Genomic DNA, 18,446 nt, shown 5'->3' with positions numbered 1-18,446 from the left:
TTTTTCAGCCAAGACCTAGAGTCAGTAGGGCGTTTCGAGGGGATATCCGTGCATTTGGTATGTCGCGTTTGAAAGGTATTTCAAATACAATTGGATATCGATCGAAGTAAAGAAGGGGAATAAAGGACTGCAAAATCCTGTGCAGTCCTTCCTGAATTCAAAACGACGTTTTAACTTTCGGGGAATCATTCTTATTTCGTATGTCGATATAGAGTAAATCCATTGTCAGACAATCGGCTATCAATAAACGGCGTAGTCGCAACAGCGTTTATAGCGGGATCACAGCTGTTTCCCTTTGCAAATAAAAGAGATTCGAATTTCGTTCTCTTTTACCATTTTCACACTTTTCTCAACGAGGACAAAAATGTTACATATTTCGTAGATTGGAAGTAAAACGACGAATATATGTATCGAAAAAGTGGAGTGCCAGCATCAAACTACCCTCCAGTAACCAACCACCCTCTACAGTTATTTTTTACTCACCAATCCATATACCAATCTTCAGAAGCCTCACAGACTACATACTTGTAGAGTAAACACCGTGCAAAAAAAAATCCTGACTAAACAGTATCTCCAGACTCTTCAGTTTTTCGTTTACGGTATAAACTCAACATCGAAGTCTGCATGGCAGAATTATTCGAGAAATCACGTCTTGCTGAGTTATCGATCAACCAAGTTTGAACGAATACACGAGTGTCACTTCTCTGCGACTGCAAACCTTTCACTCTTTGACCGCCCCGTTCTGAATGTTCCTCGTAAAATCGACTCACGGATGTTTTGACACTCAAAATTTCGCAAAGCCGGTATTGAACAGGAACCACCGTCCATTGTCCCTCGTTAGTTTTCCCTCGAGGGTGCCACCGTTTTCCATCTCTCGCCTCCCGGTCCCTACCTTTGATCGTGGAACCGGATAATGGCGATAGCCGATCGTTCGCGCCCTTTAGCCGTTGTCGGCCTGTTCCGCGCTCCTTTGCTCGAGACTTGACTGCTCCGTCAATTCCGGTAATCGTAAGCTCGGCGATTTCTTTTGTAGTCGTTCGCAGATTCCGCACCCTCCTCTCTCACGTCATACGTATTTCGCGTATCTCGATGCTTCTCTTTCCCATCATCCGCCCACCGCCATTGCGAATACCGTCGTATTATTTCCTCCCACTATTTTCATCCGAGATTCACCTCAGCTTTCATTAACTCCACAAGCAGACTACAATAATAATACGTTTTCGCGCGAGACGTTGTGACACAATTTTTCAACCAACTTTGTTCTGACAGTCTACGGTCCGTATTCCGCAGAGGCTATACGTATCCCGGTACGAGTTAGCATCTGTAAACACGTACGGTGGGTTCAGAAATTATTCGCCCGTCAAAATGCCTCGCCGCACTTTGGCCCGCGATGTCTTTTGCAAATTTCAGTACTCAGATGCTCGACCTCCCACAGATTTATCACTCGCAGGATGCGATCAGGCATAATATATGGTAAGAAATTGCACATTCACCGCATTAAATTTGAATATCATAAACATAATCGTTTTAATATTCTGGTGCTCTCGAACTTGCACTGATATTTCTGATGGCAAAAGGTAGCAAAAAGAGGTACCTGTGAAATCTCACAATGCTTCATCAACTCATTAAACGAATAATTTAAAAATAAATGGACAATCTATTCTACCAATCTTTGTCGACGCACACGTCCTGCCTATATTTGATATTTCTACTAGCACTACAGTTCTATCCGGCTGGTAAAAATGACTATTGTAATTAGCCTTACACACGGCAAGTTTTATCAATTTTCTACACTGCACATCAATTTACAGTAATCTCGCACGGGATCATTACGAATTTAATAAAACACATCCATTCGCTCTTGAAATTATCCAGAGTCGCAAGCCTACCTGATACAATTGTGTCAGTATTTATGTAGCAACCTCCGTACCTAACCGTCGGCCCTCACCTTCCTTCGCGTATAACGCGTGATATTTATGAATTAGACTTACGCACGCCGGGAAACATGCAAAGCCGCCCCTCCCCAGCTGAAAAGGAGTCAGAATTTCCCAGCGAGCACCTATAATACGGGTGGAAATTCTGACTATCATACATCCGTTGAATTCAGGCAATTTGAAACTTGTACGATCCGACAAATTTCGCGGCTACAGTATTCCCGCTGATGCTTATGAAAGTAGCGAACCATGACGATGTATAAAACCTCTGTAAAGTTTCGTTCGGCCTTGAAAAAAGCTCCACTGAATACAAACACTGCCGTTCTTTCGGGATTTTTTATTGTACGTTATTATTATTATTTTTTTTTTAAACTGCAAATTATTCCACACTACGGTAAGACCACCAAGCCTGTGACGAAAAAGAGAGGACGAAGTATAGAATAAAAGGAGGTGAATTTATGTTTGGCTTTATGTGTATGTGACAGGGTGATATTCTCTTGTTTCTTGGGGCCAAGAGAGTCGGTTTCCAAAGATCGATAATCCACCTTCCTGCACTCAGGCCATTTCAAGCTCGCCAGTCCTTTCAGCTGATCCATAATTCGTCGGGAATCTACCGCCGCGGTAGAACCCGCAAGATTGGAATTATGTTATATTCATGTCCGAGCGTTAGTTTTCACTCAACTCTCTTTCCGCACTCCGACCTCTCCGGTAATCGGGAAAGTTAAACATTAAACTTGGCTCTTATTAAAACTACATTTCTCTTTTCTCAACCGTAAACTTTCACTGCCTACTTTTTTCAACATTCATCATTGTTACGTTAAAATAACTGCTTTGTTTCAATGTACAAAGCTTCTCGAGAGTCAAAGTTCCGCCTCAATGGAATAATAGCGAAATTCATTCACGTTCCTAAATTCTGATTCCTGGAATTCAAATCTGTATGAAATTCCATGGCTTTTCATATCACGTCATGTTAGTGAATTTTAATACGTAGTACTGACCTTACAATGGAAAGCCCGGTATTTCGAAGAATTTGAAATCGGGTGCCAATAACTCTGCACATACCTCTATAAAAATGAATATAATCCACCAATAATCCACCCTAATTCACGTGGGTTTTAATATTACGAGAATCGATCCATATTCATACATGTACAGCGCTGATGAGTCACTGATTATTCTGAATTGGTATCTTGAAAATTCAATCAAATCTCGCATCGTTCGATTTTCCAATTTACGTCTAGAACTAAGGTAACATTTTTCATATCGAATACTCCCGGCTTAGATTTTAAACGGAATGAGATGTATTCACGAAAATATGCTGTTTAAATTCTTGCGAATTGACTGCGCAAATTCAGCTGTGCAAGACGTTGGAAAGGTTTCTTAGCAACTGCAATATTGTTACATGACAATACGTATCATACTTGTGAACGCGTGCATTTTTCTTTTCTCTTCACCAAGGTAATTGAAGCTCGCATTGGATGAGGTTCAAGACTGTGCAATTTGTATACTTTCTTCCGAAATATGCCAACTCGGGGCATAGCGAATTCGTTCTTAAATCCGTTTTAAATTCAGGATTTGTTGAAGCCGCTTTTTACAACGCAGTTTTTCCTGTTCGTTCGCTCTGACTATAAAGACCTTAAGACCCACGGTCATCCTGTCAGAAACGTCGGTCTTTTTATCGTCGCGCTCAAACCAGTTACCAGCTAACAGGCGAAGTAGTACAATTAAAACTTTGCTCTCGTAACTAATTCCATTGTCTCTTATGCCCCGGTCGTTTCTCCAGACTCAATTGCTTTCGAGGATACCACAGGGAGTAGTGCCTAACCCTTTCCGCGGCATCTGGTTACCGTTGTCGAGACATTTCAAAGCGAGATCGTCCTTATGGAGAAATCTAAACCACGAACGTAGGTGCGGGTGTAGGTACAAAACTGCCTCGAAACGAAGAGTTCACGATGTGCCGAGCTTTTAGCGGTAAGCCTTGTTGCGGTAATTGAACGAAATATAGAAAAATATCGTTTATCTTGGGTAAACAGCATTATCGTCTCCATATGTGTTTTATCAGATATAGAAGTAAGGTATATTATTACACTGCCGCATTGGGAGGCTGCGATATCACCAGCCATAATTGAACCTGAAAGTTATTCAATTACACTCACCTACGAATACTGTCGCGAAAACGGGGTTGTCCCTTTAGCAGCTTGATAACTACCGCTGGTCAAGCTTGTTGTACGTGCGAATTTAGTTAAAGTTTGGGCACATATTGCACTTCGTACCCAGACTCGATGCTCTCTATAGATATTACCACAGCTCAGGGCGATTTTTCCCTACATTTATTCTTTTTTTCTTTCTTCTTTTCTCTTTTCATCCGCGTACAACGGCGGACGAGGTCGGATTGATGTCTCGATTAAAATGAAATAATGGACGAATTTCTCTCCGCTCCTGAAATTGCTAGATTAGACCGAAAGCCAGATGAAATATGACAATGTAATTGATTCAGCATTGATTTTCTATGGCAAAGTGGATGAAGAACGTGGTACAAGCGCACTCCTTGTAGACACGAGGTGTCTTACCCGTAATCCTTCACCCTCACCGCGTCTTGCCATCTTTATATGTCGTACAAAATGACATCAGCTACGCCCTGAGAACTACTGCCAGGAAGACAAAAGCCGCACTGTCAAAAAGCAAGGAAGATGGAGAGCGGAACGTGTTTCTGCAACTATTTTTCTCCGGTCGCTGATTCTTGATCCGGCGTTCACGGGTCCTTATATTTTTCTCGGTTCTCCCCATCCTCCGCAGATAGTTTATCTTACAAATCGAGGGTCAATTTTACGCGCGATTAAATTTTCCGTTAAAGTAGGCCAGCAGGAAAAAAGACATAAATTGTTAACCTTAGAGGGTTTCAAAATTTACAGTAAATTTACATGATAGAACTTTATTCAAAAGTACGTTGAAATAGGTAACGGCGGGTAAAGTTGTCAAAAAAAAAAATATATATATAAATATAAATATCAGTGGTAACTAGTAAACTTGTCCCTATTTCTCACGTTCTCAATTTTCGTTTAGTGTCTACAGTGACGCATTGCTATTGTTCGATGACTCGATCCCTTGTAGTTGCCCGGAGTTATTTGCAATGTGCCGAATACTTACATCGCGCAACGCGATACGACGTCCTTCAAAGTTTCATACACCGGACTGGTTATTAGGTCGCGACGTTATCGAGCACGTAATCGACGGACAGACTGCACAGCCAGCCGGTACCCTTTCAAAATATTAATTCGCTCGAGTACGCGGACTGTGCAAAGCATTTACGGATACAGACAGAGACGCCGTGCAGCGTAACATCATCAACGAGCAGATAGTGCATTAAACGTGCACAAGTAGGGCGAATTCGCGTACTCGCTACACGGCAAGACGATCTCTATGCCAATAACTTTGAAGCACGCCTAACCGTGGTGATGTGTATTAAATATAGGGGTTTGTCGCACGCCCCAGCAGAGCACATGGCTGAACGGGCGACGGCTGCTTGCCTGGGTGGCTCGGCTGTCTGCCTGGTTGGATACCTGGCTGATTGGTTAGTTGGCGACCGCCACCCAACCGACCTTACGTCTACGAGTTCGCAAGTATTGCGACGCTGGTCTGGTCTACGTGTGCCGAGGGAGCGAGGGAGTGTGTCACAATCAGCCATATACGAATTGAACCGAGACAAGTAACTGGGAAAACGCTTCGGGGTGTCGTTGGGTAGTTGGACGAAAACTTCGAATTGATCGCTGTAACCGCGTTACAAGATCAACGATAAGTGTCTTACACCGCTCGTCTAACGCGAATTTGCAGTAGCTGAGTATGCGAGCTATGTGAGCTTTTGAAATATTCTCACAAGGGTTCGACTTCGGAGACGAAACACTCTTGCTCTACTTCATCTCGCACCCTTGTCTCTGAGGGTTCAGGCGTCACAGTCGGATGAGATTTACTACGCGCTCGTCAATTTAGTATTCATGAATAGTTACGTTCCGACGGAGTTGATAGTACCGCGGCAGACGTGAACTCGTAGATCGGCTGACAAACTCTTCAACGGTATCGGAGGTGACAAAATATTCCGAAATTGATGGCACTGGTTTATCGCGATTACGAAGTGAACACCAATCTGTTCGTTGTACTCACGTCTCCCAATTTCTCTCTACGTAACTGTAAGCTCGTGTTATCCTTCGTAGAATAATTCCATACCGGTACAGAGACACACCTGGGCTAGAATTCTGTAAGGAATAGAGCAGCATCGAAGTTTCAACTGTTTAGAAACTAAGGGGAAACTGTAGCGGCGGCAGCTGATTGAAGTTGAGTTGAAACGTGCCAAGTAGTATAATCGCAACGATACAACATGAAGTTATATATGCTTCCGTTGTGTTATTTCAATGCAGGTAGTAACTCTATCTACACAATACGCTTTGGTACGCTGTATCAATGCAGGTCGTATAATTCGTTCGTATGGACGATATAATAGTTCTCGTATCTAGGGTGTAAATCGTTACGCTCGTGATGCAAACAATATTTTTTTCCCTACGAACCGTCAAATTGCCTAAAAACATTGTATAAAATTTGCCAAAAAAAACAGAAAAAAGAAGGACAAAGAATAATAATACTTCATCGTTAAAAATATATTTATTTATGCTCGTTAAAAATAACGATGATATAAATTTCTTGTTTCGCCGCACGGAAAGGTTTTTAACTAACCAAAAAAATGAATCGGACTCTATCGTGTGATTTACAAATGAAAAACTGAATTCAATCAACCTTTATCAATCAATTGCTGAAACTGAAAATAAATATTGTTAATTATACCTCCCGAAGTTTGGCCTGTAGTTTCTCCTGGGTTTGATTGGCATTGTTTTTTTAAGCAAATAAATAACTCCAGTACCCACCCCTTGAAGATAAACTGAACTGGAAATTCTCGGAATCAAACTAACCTCAACTATGAATGCGAGAGACGATTCGGGGAATTTAGGTTCTTTTTCATTTTATACGTACCGGTGTGTAAAACCGGATTTTACACCTGCCGAACGGACTGTAAAATCCCATTTTACGCCTACGTAGGGCAAAAAATTATTTTCGGTATCGCCTACACTGAGCACACGACTGGTGATGTATTGATTTGTACATTTCTCCGTAAAAATTTCTCCAATGCAAAAAGGAAATCCTCGTTCGCGTGTAATATAATGGCTATCCGATTTACGGGACGATATCCACGCCCCGTCCGAAAGCAAACAATCGCGTATTTAGCGAGAAGATTGCCAGGAGGAGGATCGTCGCTGAAGCGATGCCTTGATGCTTTACGACGGACCCATCATCACTGGCCAAGCAACTCGTAAAATCTCGAATCACTCGCATAAAATCAGCCTACACTGTAGGCACCGTCACCTGCGCGTATAGTAATAATCTTGTAGGATCAGTGATTGGATCTAGAGCTAGAAACTTTATCGTGTGTGTCCTCGGTAAGCTATTTGAGCCTGAAGATAATCGAACCTGTTTTATGCTCTAGTGTATTTACCCTGTGATGTGTGTATACACGAACAAACACTGCGAGGAGCGTCGACGAGTTTCGAAGGCGTGAATAAATCGGACGTTGGCAAAAATGCAAATAAATATGTAAATCTTCAAATTCTGTTGACGACGGTCGTTTTCGAGGTAGAGAGGCAGGGTCGTACCTTAAAGGTTATCTATAAATTTTACCCTACAGCTAAAATTGGAGAGAATTAAATCATTAAATTCTGCAAATTCACCAAGGTCCATTTCTCTATTATACATATATTTGAAATCTGTGATGGAAGTAAGTTAAACCTGATCGCTACACATACGAATTCGTTTCATCTCCGTATACGCGTATCACGTGAACTTCAAAGAATAATATTTTCACTCCCAATATCTTAGAAAAGAGTGTGAAAAATACAATTTTCCAGGACACTCCGTATCGATGAAGCGTTACGTAGCTCCACGGTAAACCCGCGTTCACCTCCATGTAGTGAAAATTTGCTTTTCACCGCGAATTTAAGTGAAATTCAGTAGGAAGCCATAGTACTGTTTACTCGAAGCCCTTATGAGTCAAACTTTAACTGTATATCGCAGTGAAGAGCGGGGTCGCCGACTCATCTATTTTTTTTTTTTTTACTGTGAGATAAGAAACTAATTATTGAACAGCAACTGCAGAGAATATATAATTATACCTTCCGGAAATTTTCAATTAAAATTAATTAACCGATAAAGTTACCGCAAGATTTCCCCACAAAGTTGAAAAAATATTTTATGGCGTTCGCCGCGATTCAATTCGTAATTTGGCTTCGTACTGCAGGTATAGCGGGATGAAATAAATCCCGTAAGCCTGCTTTTACTGGACAAGTAAGACGCTGTTCGGCACGTGACTACCTTGTAATTGTTAAAAGAGTAATAAGGCGCGCCCCTATTCTCCGCTCGTTAAAGCTTATCCTCAGAAAACAGAAGGGTCAGCGTCCGGGGAATCCGGACGTTCATCCTCGCGTGTTTCTACAGGTAAAGCCTCTCTTCACGTTTCACTTGGACCTCACGACGGGACTTAAAATTAGTTATTTATACGGCGAATTTACCCCCGCGAAAAGCCTCGCTCACCCTTGAGTTGATAATCACTCAGTTTGGTGCTTAGCGAGGATCCGACAATGTTCAGGGCTCGACCTCGCAGCTTGCAGAATTTTCCAACGAATTTTGATTAGTCAACGCGCGAAAGAGTGGATAAGGTATTCAAACTATCGAGCAGCTTGAAAAGCTCGCATCGCGAAATGAGGCGAAATTTTTCGCTAATGGACGTCTGCGCTGGCTATGTGAGTTTCAAAAGTGGCGGAGAGGCTCGCTCCGGAGTTTTCTCACAAGTCACGGATCTCATTACAACATTCTTTGGCCTTATCTTCTCCACACGTATAGGCGTCAAAGTACGTCTCGGCTTCTTCCGTGCTATTATATTATTTCTGTATTCCGTATGCAAAGTATAGTCTGCATGGATATTTTTCTACCAGCTTCTCTTTACGCCGGCGAAAATCCCGAAGGGTAAAAAACTCGGGCTCCGTTCGTACCCCTAAATTCTGGGTCGTTGATTTCAGATCAAAGAAAGGTCTGCCCGTTTTATTTCTCCAACGGTACGAGGAGGTCGATTCGGCTTATCTTTCACCCTCGTACCTACGCGCACCTTCGATATATATCGCGAGAACTGTAAATACGACAAGGTTCGTTTTTTCTTCTTCATCTTCTTCTTTCTCGTATTCAATAATCCGCCTGAACGTAACGCTGAGGCGTGCATTTATCGCTTGTATCAAAGGGAATTGCTAGCTCGACACAGTGCTTAGCTCGCTGCGTTTCCACCGCAAATATTATATTATATTAGTCAAACACGTTCGGATAATCCGTTTCGTTCGGGAAAGAGATCGCGTAACATGTAAAGTAAGAGAAATTACTCCCGTGCTTCTGATATTTGCCTCGCAATTCTCACCGCATTTCTCATCCACCTATCTCAAGTCAGACCGGATCTTCGACCGGCGAAACGTGCCTCGGCAATTCCCTGCCTATTTGATGTTTCTTTTACCTCCCACGATGAAATTCCGTTCGCGTCCCCGACGTCTACGTATCTTTTATGTCAAACTGTGCAGCCACGTCTCCGGTTTCACGGTGTTTCATAATTAAATTTCGCAAAGCAGGTAACCCTTCCGTTTGTTCCCAAGTATAGGTATGGTGTTAACGAAACATTCAACGGTTTAATAGGACGTTTCATTTTGCAAAGGATACGCTGCAAAGTTATCACACACCCACCGCGATATCCGATCCTGTACGGTTGAAACCTTCTTCCTTTCAGACTGTGTTATACCTTGCTAGTAATTTTTAATTTCCTTTTATCGGCTGATCGTAATTTCACGTTCAGCTTGAGACGATTTCGTTCACTTGGCTGGACCTGCCTCTTCGGAGGCAGTCACATTTCAGTCTTGGATCAAAGTAGCGGCGATTTTCAGAAGGCAAACTACTCATGCTGCAGAAATTCGATAAGTCTGAAATTCGGAGAGAAAAAACTGCTTTTTTCGGTGAGTAAAATTGAAACTTCGTTCATGCGCGGACAAATGAGTTTTAATATATGTATATATATATATATTAAATATATATATATTATTATAAATATATATATATATTATATATATAGATAATTATATATATATATATTGCCTTGAGATTTTTGATTCTGTATTCCATACAGTCAGCTAAAATGCTTACATCTATTTGGAAATCTGCGTCCATCTCGCTATTATGTTTCCTCGCAGCAGCATTTCTAGCAACCAAATAAAAAAAATCTACAAAAATTATTCATATCGATAAAACTGTACGAATGCTTTGTGAGCTTTTGAGTAAGAAAAAACTTTTAGTGATTCTCTAATTTATGTAAACCGTAGACTATACTTCTAATTCACCAGAGGTTTCTAAAAATTGTGAAACTATGTCTTTGAAGCGCTCTTTTTATCCAACATTTGTAAAAACTGATTGCAAAAAATCAGCGACCGTGCAGTTTTTTGAGCTCGGCTATACGGGTGTGCCATTCGTCGGATTAAAAGGGGGATATTCGTCAAATTTGCGAGCCGGGAAAAGTATGTACCGTTTTTCTTAATTCGAGCGCGGGCGTGCACCTGAAAAAAAATTGGGTCCGTTTGTTGGTTGAATGTTTACCACGCAGTGAAGCGGACCAAATTAGGGATATTCCGACTGGTAACGAAATGCACGAAGCAAAAGTTTCGTTCATACCCGTATTATAACTTTAAAGTACGTCACAGGCATAATAAGAGGGTGAAATTTGGTGAGTGGAAAGATACAAAAAGAAATTCATCCACCCGATCAAAATACCTAATTATAATCTCTCTCAATTATTGGCTTGATTAAATACCAGCAAAAGGGTTTCTGGTTCTTTAACGCAGTTGCTCGTCAAAGGGTTGTGAAAATTCGCGCTTCATGTTTCCGGGGGTGACATCGATCAATGATCGTCACACGGACTGAAATTCAAAATTACCTCCAGGTAACAAAATCCTTATGCTATCGTGGATACAGCTTCGAAACCAGGTTTTCGATATCCGGAGAGAAAAAGAAACATGAACCCCTTTTTAAAATATCAATAAACATTTCCGATCAGACAGTAACGCGAGTCGTCGCAAAACGGGTCAAAAAGATCAGGGGCCGTCAAGTTACAAGGTACATGCAAATGTATTCAATTTTTCACGTATTTGTAGGTATTTTTTCGAAGAAACGAGTTGGTGTCCAGTTACAGTGGTCAAAATTCCGCAAAGTCAAGTACTAGTTACGACGTTCCATGCGTGTACGTCGTCCGTTAGAAAGAGTCAACCTCAGACTGGTTTCGGTGCCATTCAATTTGCGGCTTCAAGTTTGTTGAAAGTAAACTCAGAGCCACACCGAGTCGGGGCTACAGTACAAACAATTCTTTACCGTAACGCGTCGACGCCGCGTGCACGTTAATATCAGGTTTTTAGGCCGAGTAAGAACCCCCGGGAAACGTTACGTTTCGCGAATTACGTCAGCGAGCTTACCTACCGACGAACGCCAGATTCTCACCCAGCTTCCACGCAGCAACACCGATAATCGCCCCGCACAACGAGTTCGGCATCCCCTGGGCGCCGCAATAATTGCCGTGCAAACTGTGCAAAGGTTGCCTTGAACCACGTCGCGCCGATCCTCGAGACTGTAAAAGCATTTGCCGGGCTCCGAGCTTTTCTTATTGGTCCTCCAGGCGCTCGATGCATTTGGCAAACGAACCCTTGTCTGTGTAACGTGCACTCCATTCAGCGGTCTCAAAAGCTTTTGAATTTAGAATTTTCTCAGTTTACGTACGGATGTACTTTGGCAAACGCGGAGCGATCATCCAACTTCGTGGGATAGATAAGCTCGATCCAGAGCCGTGGCTTAATTCGCTTGCATTTGAAATCTGTTCCTGGACTGTGGAAGAACTAATTTCAACAGCATGCTGAAATTGTGAAATCGAAATATCCGAAAATAGAATGGGATAGATAGATAAAACTGAACTGAATGTTCTCTTGCCATGTGCCGATAATTTTATATCATTTTCACGCGCTTTTCATCCTCATTAAAGAAGTGTGGAATTTTTTCTTTTCTTATTTTTATTATTCAAATAACTCGAAAACTGTACGAACGATAGAATCGGAGATTTATTCAGTTCTAAGCTAAAAAAAGCTGCGACGACTGAGACCAAAATCATGAGAATCGTTTGATCCATTCTCGAAATATTATCTTTTTTCATTTTACAAATTCTTACCACCTCATCTATTGTTCGCGAATTTCAAAATTTGACAACACTCTCAAGGACCATGAATGCGTAAATTTCATTCTAAAGCTATAGACTCTAATTCGCGATGAACTATAAGTGAAACCATAGTACCTACGTAGAATTTAGTCGAGAATATTATACTCTCGCCCATCAAAGTTCAACCAAAAGTGGCAGCTCACCGCTACGACAGCCATCCACATATACATGTATCTTTTTCCTCAATTTTGCTTACCGCTGGTTTCGTCTCGTACCTGCTCCAGTCGATGCTTTTGAATTTCATCGTCAGATTAACCTTCGCGCCAATACCGTAGTACCTAGCAATATGCTATACGTATGTATATTAGGACGTCTGACTTGGAGAGAGCGGCGAACCGAGGTCAATTATTCAAGACCCGACTCTTTGACAAGTCACGAAAATAGAACGCCTTTCCGAACTTGCAACGGTGAATAGACGAGGGTGTAGCCTCGAATCATCGGGCTTCTTCGTCGAGATGAAAAAACCAAGGCTATTTTAATAATCAAATAGCATTTGCTGCTGCGTGTAGGACTCGTCAGTTCCGTTCTTCCCCGCGGCGGCTACCTGCTCCAGAATATCTTGTAATCGAGTCGTTTGTATTCGTCAGCTGTTGCCTTGTATCTAGCCGTTCGCTTTAATTAACCACCTAAAATATTATTATGGATGTAAGCTTTTCCTGGAAAGGGACGCGATGCCCGTATAATCCTCGTGTGCGTTACGAATATATACATTATACATGTGTGCATGTATACGTTACGCACGTACGCGTCCATATATGTGGACGTGACTGTGTGCGCACGCAATCTTGTTATTACATGTCCGCGGCTATCGCTGTGCATCACGTGATACTCGGACAATTCGATTTCCTTCGCAGCGGAAAACCATCTGCAAGCACAACTCTCGTCCGGAAAAAGAACCCGGCTGGCACAAAGTGTTCGCAGCTACAATTAGGAACACCAGGAAAGAGGAGGGTGGGCAATGCTTCGTACCCTCATTTCCTCGTGACTGTTTGTATGTATGTAGAAGCTCGTATTGTACGAGGAAAAAAGGAGTTACAAGAGAATAAGAAAAATGCCCGAAAAACAGCAACAATTTTTTTCGCCCTTTCCCAACACCCCTTTCAAATAAGCTGAGCTGCCTCAAACGAAATTAGTTTTTATTTATATAAAGCAATCGCGCGGCTCGTACGTCTGGTTAGCTCACGTTTAACGTCGTCACATTTTCCGCAAAACGAGACACTCAAATTAGCCTAATTAACATAAATCTCAATTAATTAATTCAAGGTAAACGGGGGAAAACAAGTTTACGCGTGCTCCACCGACCCGGATGATCGTATGCCACGAGAAATATGGTCATGGATTCAAAGATCGCACGTCGGTGTTGGTTAAAGTGTTTGAAACTCTTCAATTTTCAAAAATAATTTTTACACCCCGACAATTGTTCGTATTTAATTTCTTTCGCCGGAACATTATTTTCGAAGAACAACCAAGCGACCGCTGAATAAGCGTCGAGTTCTCGCTTTAGCCAAATATCGTCCAATGTTCTCAGGTTCGTTATAAGACTTTTGACAGTCCGCAATTTGGAGTAAGCTTTTAGCTGACTCGAGCACTCAGCAGTCCCCGATTGCGTAGAAGCTCTCTCTCAGCTCCACTCGTCGGATGCAAAAATCTTGAACAAACGAATTCACGGGCTGTAAAACCGACGACGAGTTTCTTTCTGCGTACATATTGATCTCCGCACGAACTGCTCCCTTATCCAGTAAAAGCTCTTCTCCGTATAACCACAAACTGCAGATTGTGCAGCGAAGTCTCGATTATATCGAATCCCAAGTTACCTGGACCGTTTCATTTTCTCGGTAAAGGTATTCTGATTTTTTTTTCTGACCCTCGCGCAGATATCTACAAATCAGGGATGGCCAACCCTGTCGATCGTGTTTCGATCACGGCTATTAGGCCAGTCGATCGCGACAAGGCGAAAGAAAATACATGACTCTGTCAAAAAATATTTCGTTTGGTTCTGTGGTAAAGATTTGAGATTGGTAGATCGCACAAAATCTGGACAGCAGACGGCAGATCGCGGATCTGATCAAGTTGACCGTCCCTGCTATAAATCAATTCGAAACCAAACTACACTGCGTGTTTTTCTTTTTTTTTTCCTCTTAAATTCTTGATGCGAGTCGCTTCTTGGCCGAGTAACCGTATTTCGACAACGCGTATTGAGACACTCGGTAGAGGTTCAAATCGGATAAAAAAGGTGCATTCATCCGAAAAACGGTCGATCGCGAAGGGAACCCCATTTTCGAACAGCCGGAGCATTCATCCGTAGGTGTAATATATGAGCACCTTTGACGCACACCTGCACGGTGCGCCAATTCCCGCCTATATTTATTCGAAAGTATATATGTAACGAAAATAAACATACGTCAGGCTGAAACGAGCACGTGTTTGCATCGGTGAACTTCTTCTTTCGCCGGCTTTTGTACCACTCGAAGTTCGTCATGCAGAACAGAAATAAAGAAAGATACGAAACGACGTATTGGCGCGGCATATCCTGCATGGCTCGTGTTCGGGTATCGGAAAATAAGGGTTCGGGTAAATTATGTTATTAGCTATAGTGGTTCGTGCATATCAAAGGAGTCATCCTATTTTGCCAAAAACGCCATTATGTAACATTCTTCGTACGACCATTGTAACGACAATGCCGTTTCTTTGTTATGTTTCAGACCGAGGAATGCATAAAAAACCACGACCCTCACGCTTACTGCGTTGTCTATTCAACAATTGATAGCAGCTCCGTGCACGCTGCTGAAAAAATTTTGCAAGAACTCTGGCGAATGAATCACGTTTCTTGCAAAGCCGTGATACTTGTTGGGAACAAAATTGATCTCGTCAGGGCGACGCTCGTCTCACCTGAGGGTAAGAATCCACCATATTATATACGATAGTTCGGCATTCCTTCTGTATTTCCAATATCTGCAACACGAAATTGGGTGGATGATGGTTAATATTATCTACGCAGCGATTACTCTTCCGATCTAATTACATTCTTGAGTGAATATTCGGGTGAATTTATCGCACTCATTACTCTGGACCGTATCCGGGTTGACGCACTGTCAAAATGCTTCTTTGTACGTTCTGAGACCTTAGAGACACAGGACAGAGGATGGAGCAGTTGGTAGTCACAACCCCGGCACATTCAACGGAGTGAATTATTGTCAGAGGCAACTGGCTGACGTCAGCGTCGACGACGTGTTTCACGCATGAATAAATTTACCCTCTTCTGCAAAACGGGAATTCAGAATATGTTTGATGCAATTCTGAAATTATACGTAGAATGAACGTCACGCAAACGTCGAGCAAATGTTATCTGGTTTACTTCAAGGCTGCAGCCTGTGCTCTCCACGCATGCACGGGCTGGAATATTATTCACCCGGTTGAAAAAGCACCAAGTGTCATAAAATGCCAGTATTTTCAAATCGAGGGGTATACACTCTTATGTCTGTAATATAGATATCATCTGCTTTAAGCTTGCTGGAAGTGTGGAAGAAAAATACGTGATCCCATGACATGGGAAGACTTTAACGAACGGTAATAAGGGATTTAATCGTGCAATAAATTTTCAGCCAAGTTTAACGAGAGAGGAATGACGAGATCCTGACGGAAAAATGACGGTCAGGAAAGGACATGATCGTTGCATTTACACGCGTACTCAACTCAGAATTGAACGCTGACACCAGAAATCCAACCACAGAGTCTTTCGAAGCGACTCCTGTAGGTCCGCGAACTTGCACAATTTCAGATCAGGATCTTTTCGAAGGGGCTGACGCGGATGGGGGAATTTGACCACTAATAGATGGTCTGATGGAAGCGGAAATTGCTGTGTTAATGGCGGATTGTCAACGGCATAGAATGAGAATCTAAAGTCAGTCGAGTGATTCGGACAGACGATAGGGGCGGGATAATCTCACACGAAAGTGACGGTGCAAAATCGAAGTGATATCGACGTCGCGTGTTCGTTCGGTTTCTGAGCAAATAAAACGATTATAAAACGCTCACGAGTTAGAGCCTAACGATGATCATAGTTGAGAAGGGCAACAATTGTGTCGCCAAACTCACTTCAGCTATTGGTCACCTGCAATTGATGACGCACAAAAACAAAATCGTAGTATTTCTGCAATAAATTATACGTCGCACAGTCGTGGCCAAGTTAAATCAACGTTTTATTTGACATGTATCAAAAGCACTAAATCCGTAATTGAATTTGGGCAGAATGTCTCTACGCTGAACAATATTTTGAGCGAGGACCGTAAGCAGAGCCTTCGCAGAGTTCATATCCTGACAGAAATTGCACGATAACGCCTCGTTCGCTCGTTCACAGTACTTTCACACCAAACGCGTTCTCCTGTGCTTTAATCTCGCGACTCCTCCTTCTGGAATTCTCGAGCCGCTGGCACCACTTTGACCACGTAAATTGCTGCAGAAAGTGTCGGGTGAAGCAACAGCGTACCAGGTATTAGAAGGAAAAGTGTGCTTGCAAACCGTCCTTTGAAAAGAAAAATTTCGATATACCGTAGGCTTGATTTATGGTTGAAAGAAAAATGTGATTTCAGTGATTACGTATGATTACGTAAAAGTTAACGCTTGGAAAAAACGACCCTCAACGTATTGCCAAATTTTCACGGCGTTGAGTAAATCGGCTTTCACCACCATCGCTTACTCCCGCGATAAACTCGATCGTCGTCGACATTTTCCAATGCTGACTCAAATATTTACGTCATACGGATGAGCAATTACTCAGGTGTCCAAAAGCTTTTCTGCCTAATCCGAGATTCCGACTAGACATCGGATTTCTCACCGAATTATCGTTTTTATCCCAGCAGCACCTTTCAGAGCTCAGTCAATATTCGTCTTTGCCCAATTACCTCACGTTTGCTTTTTACAGTGTATAGTTATACAGACGAAACCTTCGCTGGTTAATAACAGGTTCTCACGTCGCAGGAGTCAGACTTGTCGGCTGTAGCAAAAAATATCGGGACTCGAATTTTTACAAAGGTTAAAGAATAGCAAAAAAAATTGCTTTTTATTGATTTATTTTCCGTCCTCTTTAAACTTATGAACAGTTTTATATATTAGTAACGTGCGGTCAAGCACCAGTTATGATAGAAAATTATCTCGTATTTGAACAAAGTGCATCCTGCAGCAAAGCTCGTTGAATTTCTATAAACAATAATACTAAAATAGATTACTTTTCCAATTTGATATTGTGAGATTATTTTTCAAACACAACACGCTTACATTATACGGTAATTTACGTTTATGTGTGCGTAGATTCTGTCAGATCGTATATCAAAGGAAAGAAAAAGTTTGTCAGCCTTAACGTAGAAAAGCATTCAAATGAGGGACGATTGCGTTATTCGTTTCCATGAATTTTTTACGACCAACGCCGCGAATGCACGAACCTATATACGGTACAATGCTGCGTTATCGCACTATAAAGCCAGGCATAACAAACCATTCTGTACACCTGGATAGATGAGTGTATGCGTGTAAAATGTATGAAAGCGTATAACCACGCCGCCTGCATTGCCTGGAATACCTGGCCGAGACAGATATAATAAAACATTGCAGTTTTGAATCGAGAAAAAAAAGAAACTGGAGTTGCAATGAAAATTGTGGATTTCCGTAAGCTGTTCAGCGACACGCATCTCTATGCATATGTATACTCGTGTATTTTGATGCTTCGTTGCATGTATCGTCTGTGCAGGATACACATTACACAATCAGCTGGCCTACTTCGACGGTTCGAGGAAGTTTTCACGGGATAATCGTACCGAATTTTTATCTTCCGTTTCGTATTTTGGAAAGCGCTTTTCGCTCGTTTGTCTACATGAGCGAAAAATTCTCTTTGAATATTTTCACAACCGTCTTGTATCTTGCGCAACGACCCGTAAGCATGGTCTGAGGGCCCGACGAGCACCTGGCGATTTTAATTTTTTATGTATGCAAAAGGGAGAACACGTTTCGACGGTGATTTTCAGCTGCGGAAAACGCTGGCGAAGACAATCGTGTCCGAAGTGAGAAAGAAAATGGTCAACGCGTAACGTTGTACCTTGGCCGCCTTAAATATTGCTACTAGATATGCGTATGTTCGTTCA

The 18,446-nt window shown here is 42.1% G+C and overlaps 1 protein-coding gene across 1 annotated transcript in view; it reads left to right on the top strand.

Moving 5' to 3' along the window:
• LOC107224078 overlaps positions 1–18,446 on the top strand; it is a 94,773-nt gene that overhangs the window by 73,718 nt on the left and 2,609 nt on the right. Inside the window, exon 12 of the mRNA XM_015663995.2 lies at positions 15,015–15,207. Coding sequence (XP_015519481.2) covers positions 15,015–15,207 — 193 coding nt within the window. The remainder of the gene's footprint in view (positions 1–15,014; positions 15,208–18,446) is intronic.

Source organism: Neodiprion lecontei, chromosome 3, assembly GCF_021901455.1.
Source record: "Neodiprion lecontei isolate iyNeoLeco1 chromosome 3, iyNeoLeco1.1, whole genome shotgun sequence".
In the NCBI taxonomy this organism is placed as follows: domain Eukaryota; kingdom Metazoa; phylum Arthropoda; class Insecta; order Hymenoptera; family Diprionidae; genus Neodiprion; species Neodiprion lecontei.
Note: the sequence above shows the minus strand (reverse complement) of the source record. Positions and strands in the feature narration are given on the sequence as shown.